This window comes from Vigna radiata, chromosome 1 (assembly GCF_000741045.1).
Source record: "Vigna radiata var. radiata cultivar VC1973A chromosome 1, Vradiata_ver6, whole genome shotgun sequence".
Taxonomy (NCBI): Eukaryota; Viridiplantae; Streptophyta; class Magnoliopsida; order Fabales; family Fabaceae; genus Vigna; species Vigna radiata.
In genome coordinates, this window is record NC_028351.1 from 3,349,440 (window position 1) to 3,364,404 (window position 14,965).

At 27.9% G+C, this 14,965-nt stretch overlaps 1 protein-coding gene across 1 annotated transcript; it reads right to left on the reverse strand.

The window, feature by feature from the left end:
- Positions 1-9,567: 9,567 nt before the first annotated feature.
- Positions 9,568-11,308, reverse strand: LOC106768379 (NAC domain-containing protein 100). The gene is made up of 4 exons (XM_014653516.2): positions 11,088-11,308; positions 10,705-10,926; positions 10,346-10,623; positions 9,568-10,265 (listed from the first exon to the last, which is right to left on the reverse strand). The coding sequence occupies exons 2-4, from the start codon at positions 10,907-10,909 to the stop codon at positions 9,744-9,746; spliced, it is 1,005 nt and encodes a 334-aa protein (XP_014509002.1). The 5' UTR covers positions 10,910-10,926; positions 11,088-11,308; the 3' UTR covers positions 9,568-9,743.
- Positions 11,309-14,965: the final 3,657 nt, after the last annotated feature.

Below are 14,965 nucleotides of genomic sequence, written 5' to 3' on the forward strand. Positions count from 1 at the left end.
AGGGTCATTCTCATACCTAACGTTTCTACAAAAACCATTCTTCAATTCTTTCTCTATATATCACTATTCACAAATCCAAATACATATATTAGTTCCCTTTCTATTATAAAATAATAGAAATTTCGTACCAGACATTTTAAAATATCTTAAAAGTAGTTATTCCTAATTAAATCTAAAGATATTTTTAAAAAGAAAGGCTTACTTTTTTGTGAGTTTATTTAAAAAGTGACAATTAAATTTAATTTTTGTATAAAATTTAATCTATTTAATGTCGTGATTTAGGTAGAGTATATGATTTATATGGGTAGTGTAAGTAAAATGTTGAGCCTAGAGTTGGTCGGCTATTTATATGGACGTAGCATGGATACAAAGCTAAAAGGGAAAAGATAGGGCGAACTTGGTATTATAGGGCGAGAGTAGTAATTTCAAGTGCCGAGTAAATTTAGACCAATTTGGGTTCAAATGACAGATACTAAAAGAAAAGTACAGCAAAAGGGTGTAAATAGTAAATGACAGAGGTGTAGGTAGTGGGAAAAGAATTCTTAAAAGCCCTTCCTCCGTCATTTTTTTTTTTAAAAATTTTTGTTCTACTATTCTCTAAAATTTCTACATTTCTTTCTTTTCTACAAATTTTAGAGTCTACATGTTGTGAGATCAATATTATAGTATTAATTTTAAGGTGTAATTTTGGTTAAGCTTATCTTTTTTTTTTTTGTTCTTATCCAAAGTACCACATGCATGAGTTTTGAAGTGTAATGGGATTTTACCACATGCATGAGTTTTGAAGTGTAATGAGATTTCATGACTCCGAGCTTAGTAGGTTGTCTTTATATACATTGTATTAATTAATTATAAATATGTTTGTAATTCTATGTATCGTACACGTTCAATATCTTTTTTATAAAAGTGAGTTACGTGAAAAAAATAAGAAATATAAGATATAATTTAATGATTATCTTGCATAATACAAGGGTTGACTTATTTATTTATAACTTTATTTTTGTTTTTTCTTTTTAATCTTCATTAGATGAGAAAAGTCTCATTTACTGATTCATATGTCATTATCAAAAAAGTTCATTTTGAGGTTACGAATCAATTATGTTATGGATGAAATTGGAGAAGCTTTTCATGATAAGTTATATGTAATAAGTTATTGTTAAAAGCACAACTCTTTGAAATATATATGAAGGAGTATTTTTCCTTAAAAAAATACCTTCATGAACTCAAGTCTATTTGGTGGAGGTATATGACATTAACTTCAGAGTAGAAGAAGATATATTATAATTATATTCATTTCTCTTTTACCATCTTATGAGAACTTAAAAAGTTATTTGTAAGGATTATACCACACTTAAATATGTTAAGTCAAGTCCAAACAGGGGAGTTATGCCTTAAAGAATTTGTTAACAATGGTCATGCATCATCTTCTTGTTAGTACTTGTCAGAGAAATATAGGAAGACAAAGAATGATTTAAAAGACATTTTTCAAATATTGCAAATAAACAAGGTAGTTAACCGAGTGATTGTCAACAAGGACATCATTTTTTAAGAAGGCTCTATGATACATGTAAAGCTTAAGGAGACATCATCGAGAACATATGGAGAGTCGACAAGAGTATAAGTACAAATGGAGTTTTCTGTAAAGGAACCATTTAATAAACCGACAGATATTGATGAGGCATTGGACTCTTTAGCACAACAAAAATATTTTGACCTTTAAACCTTCATTTGATGGTTTTCAGAAGTAACATCAACCGAAGATCACTTTGATTGTATATTGGACTGTGTTGGTAACAACAAAGGAGATGAAGTAATTTGTGAGGAGATTACTAGTGCTAAAGATTTGTGAGGAGATCACCTAGAGGAAGAAAAATTATTGGTTGCAAGTGGGTCTTCAAGCAAAAGATAAAGCATTTACATTAATATTTGATGGTAAAACATCTAGTGACGTGTAAACATTAATATATGAGCATTTGGTAAAGCATCTATAATAGAATTTGTGAGGTAAATCATCTCAATCAGATTTTCAAAGCAATTCATATAGATAAAGAGCAAGCACAAGAGATTTTCATTCAAGTCCAACATGAATAATTGATTCACTCAAGTCAAGAAACCAATTACACAAGAACTATCTAACTAGGCAAGTTCAAAATTAAAAACTACAACTAAAACTAGAATTTAAAGACTAAAAGCATTTTAAAGCGTGAATTTAAAACTATAGATTGTCCTCAAAGAAAGTCTTGCAAAAGTTTGACACTTTGTAACTCCAACACTCTTAAAACACTAGCTTTACTTTCATATGAGGCATCCTCCTTCTCACAATAGTCATTACTTCACTTCCCTATTAGCAAGGGCCTGACTCTCAGGCCATGCAACTCTAATAACAAAGTCTTCATGTGAAAGGGTGTTATACTCTGGTATGACTCAAAGGCTGGCCAACACTAGTTTTAAACCTTTAAGCCTTGAGGAATATGCTATCCTGCAAACAATATACTTAAAGTAAAAGCAGAATCCCATGGTTAGCAATTAGAGAGAAAGGCCAATTAAGACACTAAAAGGAGTATGTATAAGAGTGCGGAACAAAGAAAAACTCAAAAAATACAACAAAAGTTTGTTAGGTCAGATTTGCTTTTGTAGCATTAGCGCTTAATAACCACATACCATCACTAGGCGACATATTAGAAAACGCATGAAGCTCTAGTATTGCACTTTTAGTTTCAGTGTTTTATAACTCTTAGTAGCATAGGATACTTGCATATATGTATATTTATGTTATATTTATGTTGTATTTATGTATAAGATAACTCTAATAAACTCGTGTAAATATTTTTCTTGAGTTATATGTTCTTTCAACCAATTTTATGTGATGTTTCTTTTAATAATTATATATTATTAAAATCAAATATTACATAATCAAACTTCAATCAAAAGCTTATTTAAATTATAATCACTTACTTCACTAATCAAATCAATATTAAGCTCAAATGATATCAAAATATTAATTGAAAGATTTTTATAACAAAAAAATATTTACTTTGAATTGAAAACTATTTAAATACGATTTATTTTGGACTCATCAACTATTAGAAGGTAGAATTTGATCTTAAAAAAAATGAAAATAAGAGTGAGAAACTGTTAACTCTTTGGCAAGCGTATCAAACCGTTTTAAGTAATACATCGGTAAGACCAGATATCGTATCCCAAGAGACTCGTATGACACTTTACAATCATATAATTATCTAACTAATTTAGATTAAAGAATGATTCCATTTAATGTGGTTTTGGTGCAATGAAAATAAGCATAATGCATAAATGGTAAATTGAACTTCTTGGGGTTAAAACACTTGGAAATGAAATTATTAGAGATGATATGGAATGGAGATATTGGAGAATGATTTTACCTACTACACTCTCATGCAAATGCACATTACTACTTCTTCATTTAAATGCTCATGTCAACCTACTAAGTTACTCAAACACAATCCCTTGGTAGAGAGAGCCTAGATTTACTCATTAAATCTCAATCCCTTGGTAACCTAACAAGTTCATGTGCATTAAGACTAGAGGTTTAAGACAACTAAAGGTCCAAGCTCTATCCTTAGACACAATTTCCTTTAGGTGTTTAGTCCAGTTCAAGGTTCACACAATATTTTCCAATATCAAGCAAACCAAAGAATCATGTTATGGTTGATCAAGTCACAATAAGCTTTAAGAGAAGGAAATAAACACTCACAATAAATGAAAGAAGCTTATATTCATTAAGAACAAGTGCATTTACAAGAAAGTTTCGTAGTTACATCATTCCCCAACAAAATGAACTTAGTTCTCCATAATCATGGAGAGTTTGAGCTTACATTGGAAGAAAATGGAAGAGATGGAGACCCAAGGAGGAAGAATGAAGAGTTCCCACTACTCAAAACCAACTGCCAGAGGTCCAAAAGTGTGTTTACGAGCTTTAGCCGCTAAGAATATGACACCCTCATTGCATGGAAGCCTTAAATAGGTTTAGGGTGCCATGCCAGCAAAAGTCGCGCCCAACCCCCCTCTTCTGGGGCGCCTAGGCGTGAGGGTTGTGCAAGGACAACGAATCAAATGGCGCCTAACCCCCTTCTAAGGCGCCCAGGCGCCAGGTTTTGGCTGATTTTGCGAATTGAATGATGCCCAACCCCCTTCTAGGGCACCCAGGCGTGAAGTTTGCGCATCAAATGGGGCTCAGCCCCCTTTTGGGGTGCCCAGGCATGAAACTTGCAGTGAAATGCGAATTGAATGGGGCTCAACCCCCCTCCTAAGGCGCCCAGGCATGGGAAATCTTTCATGATCCTTCAAAACACTTGCTTTTCCAGCTTTTCCTGGGCTCCCATTCTTGGTAGTTTAGATGCTCTTCCAAAGCACACAAATTGCCTACAAAACTTGAGGAATTAGTGATGAAAACTCCTATGTGTAACCTAAGCTAAACATATTCACAAAGTTAGATAAAAGAGAGGATTAAGCATGTTTTAAATTTCGAGAGAGTTGATTTGGTAAGAAAATCACACCACAGATATTGGTAAGAATTACCGTTATCAGAAACTTATAAAGATAAGATGGATTATATTTTACAAAGAGAGAGAGAAAGAATGAAGCTTAGGTTAAAACAAGGAAAAAAAAACTTAAGCCTATTGAGTTTTAAAAATATATAAATAAAGATTTTAATATAAAAGTGAGAAAAAATAACATTTCTTTAAGAGCAAAATGTAAGTTGAGAATTAAACATGAACAAAAATTGTATTATAAAGTAATTTATTGAAAATACCTTTTGTTATTAAATTTAAATTTTCATTCAAACTATTCTTCTTTTCAAGTTCAAATATCTCTCTTTTAATGATAAAAGAAGCTTAATTTTCACTAATTTATCATGAGTAATAATCCTTCTACACTTCAATTTGAGAGAGAAAAAAAGTATATTATATGAAGTATACTGATCGAAATTAATTGTCATTTATAGACAATTAACAGATATTAATAGATCAGATTGTCTTACACTTTACAAATATTGATTAGTGGGTTTGATTGTCTAAAAAGATACTGCATTAATGGTTAATCAATGGACAAACATCCTTTTCTATCCTAATAAAATAGTGACTTCTTTGTAAAACATATCTAACTTGAACGTTAGAGTATCTTCTGTAGGTCAACAACCCATCAGAATGGATTGCGTTCTTGAAAAGGATTGGACGATCAAAGCATAAAGCAGAACAATAAAAAACGACCAACCCTCGACCAATTCTACCTAAACAAAAGGAAAAGAAAAAGAGAAGTGAAAATATATAATAGAAACATGGAGATGAAAACTTTAATTTCAAAGCAAAAAAAAAGTGAAAATATAGTAAAAATATAGCTAATAGCGATAAAATCTGACTACTGAAATCTATGTATACATCAAACCAAAATAATGGTTAGACAGAAATTACAGTAAATCTTGTATTTATTAATGCACTACACGAATTAAAAATTAATGATCTAATTAACTCAACTGAAATTAATATTTTAATTAGGTTTAATTAAATTTAAAGTTCCTAATAAATTTACTTACTCTCAATTAATTTTTTTATAGTTTTTATGATCTACTAAATTTTTAAAAATTTCAAAATTTTCAATTATGTTTTCATGTTAGATTTTTCTCGTCTATATGATGTGTCACTTACATTATTTTGTTACATGCTTAAATGAAATCATATAATATTTTGATAAATGTTTAAACCTCTTTTTAGTCACTAAGTTATAAGCGGATGTTTAATTTAGTCCCCGTTTTTAAAAATGTAAATCTTTGGTCCCTAAGTTATAAAAAAATGTATCAAATGAGTCCTTTTTTAACTTGAAATATTGTTTTTGATTGTTTATTAACAACCGCTACATCTTTAGATTGCTCTGATTTGTTTCTTAATAATAAGAGTACTTTAAATTGTTCTTTGTTCTTTGACCATGAACATCAAAAAAGGACTCATTTGATACATTTTTTATAACTTAGGAATCAAAGGTTTACATCTTTAAAAACGGGGACTAAACTGAACATCCCCTCATAACTTAGGGACCAAAAAGAGGTTTAAACCTTTGATAAAAAAAATTTTGATGACGAGAATCTTTCTATAAAATTTATTGTATTTGACGAAAAATATTTTTAAAATTAATTAAAATTATGAAATATATAATTATAAAATTATAAAATACAAAAATATAAAAATAAAAAATTATAAAATTATAAATTTTAAAATTACAAAATTACAGAATAAGAAAGTATCATTATAAAGTAACAAAAATGATAAATAATAAAATTATAAAATACAAAAATATAAAATTGAATAATTAAATAATTATAAAACTACAAATTATAAAATACTTAAATTACAAAATTATGAAATTATAAAAAATAAAATTACGATAATAAAAACATATGAAACTAGAAGAAATAAAATTAGAAAAGTATAAGATTGTAAATTTTACATTTTTGTATTTTATGATTTTATAATTTATATATTTTTTTATTTTATAACTTTAATTAATTTTAAAAATAATTTATTAAATGTAATAAATCTTATAAGAGATTCTCATAGTCATAATCTATTGCAATAAAATATTATGTGACATATTTAAGTAGTGTTACAAAGCAAGAGAAAAATCAAACAGTAAAGACTTAATTCAAAAGCTTAAAAAATTCAAATATTCAATAGGTAAAAAAAAATTATAAAGATTCAATGGAAAGTTGCTAAAATTATTAAGAACTTAAAACTTAACTAACCCTTGTAATTATTATTTCAAATTTATGTATAAATAAAAGTTGTTAAAAAAATTGTTTTACGACATTCTGAAATTGAAATTATGAAATTATATTTCTTAAAACTTATTTGTTATTTTAAATATAATTTTTTTATGATAAAAAAATTAAATTTAAGTTAAATTTATTAAATTATCTTAGATTATTTATACAATATATTTTTAATATAATTACGACCAATCAATAATTTAAGGAATTTTTTTTATCAGCAAATATTAATAGTTTCTAATTTTGTTAATGAGAGAGCTGTACCACAACTTCTTCCACCTTTGTTACTAATTGATCTTAATGAAGTTAATGATCTTATTAATTTTTGCAATACTAAATAAATTATTAAAGGAAAAGAGGAATAGAAGATAAAAAGAAATGAGAGGTGAAAATAGTTTTATACACATGTTTGATTATTACATGAAAGACTGCTTCATTAATTTGTCCAATTTTGAAAATAGTGGGACAAAAATTCTATAACTCACATCACCTTCATCCACTCTTTTTAACTTTAAGACAACAAATTGTTCAATCAGGAAAAGTTTGATCGGATTATTATAACTTTTTATAACCATATTATTGTTATATTGATAAAATATTAAGTGAGTTTATCAATGACTAACACGTTTCAAATAATCTAACTGATTAATTTTAGTAGAGTATTTTATTTCTTAACTGTATTTTTTATTAATAAAATTCAAACTTCAAAGCTTTACTTAAAAAAAAAAATAGTTAAACAATTTAATAATAATAATGTTAATGTTGATGTTAAGAAGTGAACTTTAAATCTAATTCAATTCTACAAAATCGATTTATAAGGTGACTTATATTTAATATAAAATGTCTCATCAATATTTAATCTAAGAATCTGAATTCAAGTTTTTTCTTTAAATAAATTAATAAATCATTAATACACTATCCATTATCATTTTGATAGGGATGATAAAATAATCTGTATGTAGCAAATACTTGCAGATAAAATCTGCGACTAATAATTGGTATTTATGGATATTTCTATTTGCGGATTACGGGTAGTGAGTATTTTAATCACTGGTTATAAATGAGTTGGGTGTAGATATTGTATTACTCAACCTGTAGATACCCCTTATCTGTAAAAAAATAAAAAAAATGATGTAATTTATATTTTATTTAATTAAATTTAATTTAAAATAAAAGTAATTTCTATTTTATTAGATTAAATTTAATTAAAATCAAATTCTATTTATATTAAATTTTTTATATTTTTGTGTAATTTTATTTTTTTAAATATATAAAATATTTTTTTTTATTATTTGTAAGTATTCATAGGTTTTAAAATATCGACAATTTTTTTTAAAACAAATACATGTACGAGTAACGAACGAGTTATGGGTGAAATTTTCATTTTGTATGTTGAATTATGGATAAACACTATCTATATCCGACCCAATTCGTTGTCATCTTAATCTTTAGCATCAATTACCAAATTCATAATGTTATGGGTGAAATTTTCATTTTGTATGTTGAATTATGGATAAACACTATCTATATCCGATCCAATTTGTTGTCATCCTAATCCTCAGCATCAATTACCAAATTCATAATGTTATGTGTGAAATTTTCATTTTGTATGTCGAATTATGGATAAACACTATCTATATCCGACCCAATTCGTTGTCATCCTAATCCTTAGCATCAATTACCAAATTCATAATGTTATGGATGAAATTTTCATTTTGTATGTTGAATTATGGATAAACACTATCTATATCCGACCCAATTCGTTGTCATCCTAATCCTTAGCATCATTTACTAAATTCATAATGTTATGGGTAAATTTTTTTGTTTTGTATGTTGAATTATAGATGAACACTATCTATATATATGACCCAATTCGTTTTCATCCTAACTCTTAATATGACCACATTCATGATGTTTGTAATGTCGGTGTCAATAGTTAAAATTGGTAAAATGTATATGAAGTTATTTTCTGCAATTAGATCTCTTAATAAAAAAGATTTAAGTTTTAATTTATCGCTTTTGCCTAGAGTTGTTGTAAGTAGTTAGTAATTTGGTGGCTCTGACTTTTGAGTTTGGCTTCTTCCAAAGCAAAAAGTTAAAGTGTTTAAAGTGATTTTCATTTGTTTTCCTTAATAATCCTTGTAAGTACCTATTAGGGCCTCATTTGCATAATTATGCAAATCATTACTTTCTACCAAAAAAAGTTAATATTCCAATTCATGAGGAAAATTACTTATTTGAGTCTTATTATCAGTTACAGAATAAGTTCAATACCAACCTAATTCAATTTCACATGAAACAAAAGTTTGGTTCTCACTAATAACCAATCATTCCTAAAAACATCTACATATGTTAATAGTTGAATTCAATTTTATTTTATAAATTAATTTTAAATTTATTTATATATTATATATGAAACCTTAAATAAATCTTTTTCATGTCAAGAAATATATATTTGAAATGTAAAAATAGACATTAATAATAAATTTATAGGTTTAATAAATAAATTTTAAATCTAATTTAACCTTATAAAAAATGATTGCAATAATTTATATACGATCAATTTTACTTTATTGATAAACATGAAAACACAAAACAAAAAATAGTACAACAGAGAACTGCCATATAAAAAGTTGGTACTATAAAAAAATTCTATTATGATGTAAAACTGTCAAACCATGCAACTTTGGAAAACTAAAACATCCATTTAGTGTACTAAACATGAACTTAATTTAATTAATGTACATGTATAATATTATAATAATAGTAATAACAATATTAATCCCTGAGGTATATATCTTTACTATTATAAGAATATCTTTACTAGTAATAACAATATCTTTACTATTACTATTATAGTAATCCCTGATTATAAGATCCATTACTATTATCCTAACATTAACTGCATATATATATATATATATAGTATAGTTGTTGAATTTGTTTAGAATCCCCACAGAGAAGGTGATGAATATTCCTGGTTCCCGAATGATCTGTGAAAGATTTCATCATTGTAGATGAAAGAGGAAGTGTCAGCATCAAAGTCATTATTCAGTGCTTTATGAGTTCTTAGGGTTGTGCTTGATCCATGGTTTTCAATCACCATCCCCAACATGGACTGTTGTTCTTCATCCATGGAATAGTTTGAGTTCCCTGCTTGGAGGGATTGGTGGGGCACACTCCAAGAAGCAGGGGAAACATCAAAGGGGTTTGAAGAATATGAAGATGAAGATGCCATCATCAGAGTTTCTAAGCTCTCAGCTATGTTTTCATCACTCTGGTTTCGATCTGATGAGAACTGTGACGATTCCCCCAAAACAGGTTTTGCTTCAGTCGTGTTGTATGGAGAAGAATCCATCAGCGAAGGCATCTCCTTCCCAAAGGAACTCAACCTTACCAAACCAGAAATCTGCATTTTCTTCCCGCAGTTGGTCTTCTCAAAAATCCTGCAGATGGCCCAATCATTCTGAAATGGAAACAACAAACATTGGTGAAATAGTTTAAAACATGCAAAAACAAAAAGCTTGAACAGAAAACCAACTTTACCATGGCCTTTTTGTGTGGATTGTGCATAGAATGGTGGTCTTCTAATCTGTATTCATGCATGACCCAGTTGGTTTTTTCACCACTGGGAGCTCTTCCTTTGTAGAAAACCAGAGTTTTCTTCATCCCAATGAGTGTCCTTGCCTTGTATATCTCTTTGTCTTTGCCGGTGGCCTTCCAGTAACCAGCACCGGTGGCTCTATTAGTCCTTTGCCCAGTTGGGTATTTTCTGTCCCTCACGGAGAAAAAATACCACTCCTTTTCACCCATTTTTGCCATACCTGAAAAACCACAAGAAACTTAAACCATTTACCATAATTAAGAATCAAAAACCCCACAAGAGGACCAAAAAGATCACTCACAAGGCAAATCCCATGGCTCGCACTTGTTCAAATCAGCCTCTCCAATGGCCCTTGAGCAGAAGCAGTTGTCAAGAACCTTCTGTGAGAGGTAATGAGTGATCAGTTCTTCATCCGTGGGGTGGAACCTGAACCCTGGTGGCAAATCAAACGCTTCCTCTGCCATTGTGTCTCTCTGGCTATAATAATAGTTCTCCATTGCATCCATCAAAAACTTTCAAAGTCCTGCAAACGAGAAACAAACTCATGAGTTTCATTCAATCTTAGCTTCTGACAAACAAGACAATCACTTTCCAAACAAGGAATCTGTTGACACACTCAACATCTCACACACAAAAATCACAAACAGCTTCCGATGATCCTAAGTATAAAGAAAAGAGGCGAACCTGGCACAAGAATGGCTACAATGGAATGACAATGTTTTCGGTGAGAATGTTTATAAGTGAAGATAGGATGAGGGAATAGAGGGAACGAAATGAAGGGAGAAGAAGAGAAAGGTGTGAAATGTTGCTTAGAAAAAGACTGTGTTGGGGGAAACATAACTCCTTAAATAGTTGTTTCTTTTGTGGGTTCAGAGAACCGTGGCTTGCATAACAACTTGTGAGGTGGTTTCATGCTTTTGGATGTGTCGTTTCTCACTTTTTTTGAGGTTATTTTTCTCCTTAATTTGACCAGGAACACCTCACCCACTCACTCTGCACGCAACTGTTTTATTTCACTTTCTTCTCTTCTCATATCATATAGAAGCCAAATCACCGTGATAATGCATGTTTTAGCAACACTCAAACACAATTTCATGTCGTTATTCACATAGATGTTTACTATGCTATTCATCACATGTTCATTATGTCATAATACAACTATTTTTTATCTCTTTCCCTTTCTCTTTCACATTCATCTCAACATATTCAAATATTAAAAAATTTACTTTATATATATATATATATATATATATATATATATATATATATATATATATATAATAATAATAATAATAATACTTTGACACGATTATTCACTTTGACACTCAAATTACATCTTCCGAATTTTAATGATGACTTTATTCAACCGATCATATTATACTACATATTAATTACAAATTAATGATATGACGTATGAAATAAATGTATTTGATAAGTTAGTATATCAAGTATACTTTTATGTCATTTGATTGTCAAAGTGAATAATCGTGTTAAAGTATTATATATATATATATATATATATATATATATATATATTATATTTTTTATAATGTTTCATAATTTAATTGTGTGATTTATATCCTAAATCATATCTAATATATTTAAATAATTTTAATTTTGTTATATAATTGGCAGTTAACCTAGAAGATTTTACAAAAATATATACCCATCTTATAATAAATATTCATGGTTAAATAACAATGGAATTATACATTTTAAATGAATTGTAATAGTTTCTAAACAATCTAACTATTTAAAACTACGAGTCTATTTAGTATTATTTATCCAAAAATACTAATCATTCCCCAGCCATGTAAAGATTAACTTATATGTATATAGCATTTAAAACATAGTTTTATTTATGCTTACACCAATGTCACTTTAATTTATTCAACAATAATAATTATTTATAACAATATTAAAATTTATACATTTTTTAATTACTTTTATACTCTTTTTTTTTTTTTCATTCAATCTTCTCCTACTTACCACTTTCAACGTATGTAACCTTCTTATCTCCTATCTTGATCATGTTATCTGTCTTCATTCAATAATAACAAATATCAAATAATTAACAATAATGAAAACATACACAAAAGACGTCTATTATTTTTTTTTCTAGTAATTATGATTATGACAAACTTTGAGTTACATATATCTACTTTTTTCCGTTAGTAATATCGATGATATTAACGTTGAGTTCTTAAGTTAAACCAAGTGATTTATTGTAAAGCTTGAAATTAACTAGGTTTTATATTAATTACTTAAGTTAAATTATTTTCTTAAAGATGGAATAAATGAGAAATAAATATCTCAAACATGCAAACAATACTTTATATCCAACGTAATAGTGAGATTGGATATTTATCCAAAAGCACACGATCTTTTCGTGAGAAGTATAATACGAACAAACGTTGAGTAACATATATGAACAACTCCATCTTATCCCAAAGAAGTGATCAACACAAAAGTACATAAATTACGTGAAACCAAAAGAAATAAAAAAAAAGAAAGAAAAAGAAATAGCTGTTACTTGCTTTCGGGAACTTTATTATTAAAAGAAAAAAAAAACAGAAACTAGAAATAAATAAATAAATAAATCGTATTCAAACATATTTGAATGCGAAGGGTCTTATTGAACTTATTAACATTTAAGTTGTTATAAAATTATTTGCATTTGAATTATATTGGTAAAACATATTTACATTCTAATTAAGAAATTACTACTAAGAACTTTTTGTGGTTGCCAAATTTGTATAACTTCGACATTAAGATATTCTCTCTTCATGTTTATCCAAACCATAAATACCATACTTCAAAGGTGATATACATCCACCACTAGCACCAACTTTTTATTTGAATAAAAGCTTATAAATTGTTCAATAAAGGGAAATGATATTGATTAATGTAGCTTAAATAAAATTCAATTTTCTCATTACTCCAATAACTCTTTTCCTTAATACAACTTTTGTAAATACAGCTTAAAATAAAGTAAAATATTACATAAAAAAAAGATGTTTATTAACCATACTTCAATCCGAAAAAGTAACTTATTTTATTTAACTCTAGTTTAATGAATTTAAACAATTACACGATTAAGTTTACTTAACAATTTTAGAATTCGATTTAGTCCAACAATAATTCAGTTTAACTTGTATATATCTTTTACTCGTTGGTTTTTATAAAAAAAATTATATTAAAAATATGGTCTTTATAAAGATTTTGTAATTCTATCAATTAACTTATATAAGACTAAGACCAAGTTAGCTTAAACTCTTATTTTAACAATATATGCATGAAAAATAAATAAATTTTCCATTATTTTATTGTCACTCATTCTTTTGTTTGGTGACTGCCACAAAACCTACTACACTATCAGACCAAAAAATTTGTCTCTCTTGTAACGAGGTTTCATCCCATGAATACATTATTGGAGAAGACTAGATTCTAATGAAGGTGGGTCCAACCACTGTACCTTCTTCTATGAAATTCATATATACTATGAAATTCATAATATTTCTTTTTATGTTGCCCAGATATAAATAATAACGTGTAAAAAAGATATATAATATTTTTAAATAATGTCATTCCTAAAACACCCTTAATTTAATTTTGGATTAATCTATTAATTTGTACTATTTGAGTGTGAAGAAAATATGTTCAACTTGACAATCATTGATTAAACTTTTTGTTTTGTGCAATGGGTTAGTTTAACATCATAAGTAGGAAGAGAGAATACAAGTACCAAACAATAGGTTTAGAAGTTCTAAGATGAGGAAAGTGTATGATGTGACATGAATTATTATCAAACAAAAATATTTCCCATGGAATTGGGGAAGAGACAATGCATGAATGTGTGGCCAATTCTCATTTCCCTTTATACCTACCCACAACCAATGAACCTGTTCTTACAATTAACAACTCTCACCCTTGTTTAAGTCATGCAAATAAAACAAGGATCTGTAACTAAACTATGTAGATTAACACTTTAAGTAGTATCAATTATCTATAATATACTAAAATATTATAAAAAAAATTAAAGAAAAATATGTGACTTATCAAAATTCACTTAATGAAACCTATTTATTAAAAAATATTAATATGATATATATATATATATATATATATCATGTATATGTATGGAGGATAATTGTAGGTGAGTGGTTAGGAGGTTGTTAATATATTGGTCTTCTTCTGCCAAACAATTAATGAGAAAATGGTGTTACATGCATGAGCCTTGGGATTTTGAATGATGGATTTATGTCCTTGTTATGTTTGAATAATGTTTTTTTTTCTTTTTTAGGTTTTGACTGAACTATAATTTTGCTACACTTTAGTTTCATTTTTGGTTCTCTATTTTATTTTCATGATTTTAATTCAATCTCTGAATTTGCATGTGTTATTTCTTTGAGTCACTTGAATCTAAAATTGACATTTATTTAAGTAACTACGAAGAAATAATTTAGTGAATTAAATAGAATAAACGAATGTTTGTATAATTGTGGATTAAAGAAAAAACTTTATGTACGTTTTTAAAATTTGAATGCGAAGAATCTCAAGAA

What these genes read in the sequence shown, in the direction of transcription:
- LOC106768379 (XM_014653516.2), bottom strand. Translation starts at nt 10,909, where the DNA reads ATGGATGCAATGGAGAACTATTATTATAGCCAGAGAGACACAATGGCA. An exon ending in CGAGCCATGGGATTTGCCTT is followed by an intron (nt 10,624 to 10,704) that starts GTGAGTGATCTT and finishes GTGGTTTTTCAG; the next exon opens with GTATGGCAAAAATGGGTGAA. An exon ending in ATCCACACAAAAAGGCCATG is followed by an intron (nt 10,266 to 10,345) that starts GTAAAGTTGGTT and finishes TTTCCATTTCAG; the next exon opens with AATGATTGGGCCATCTGCAG.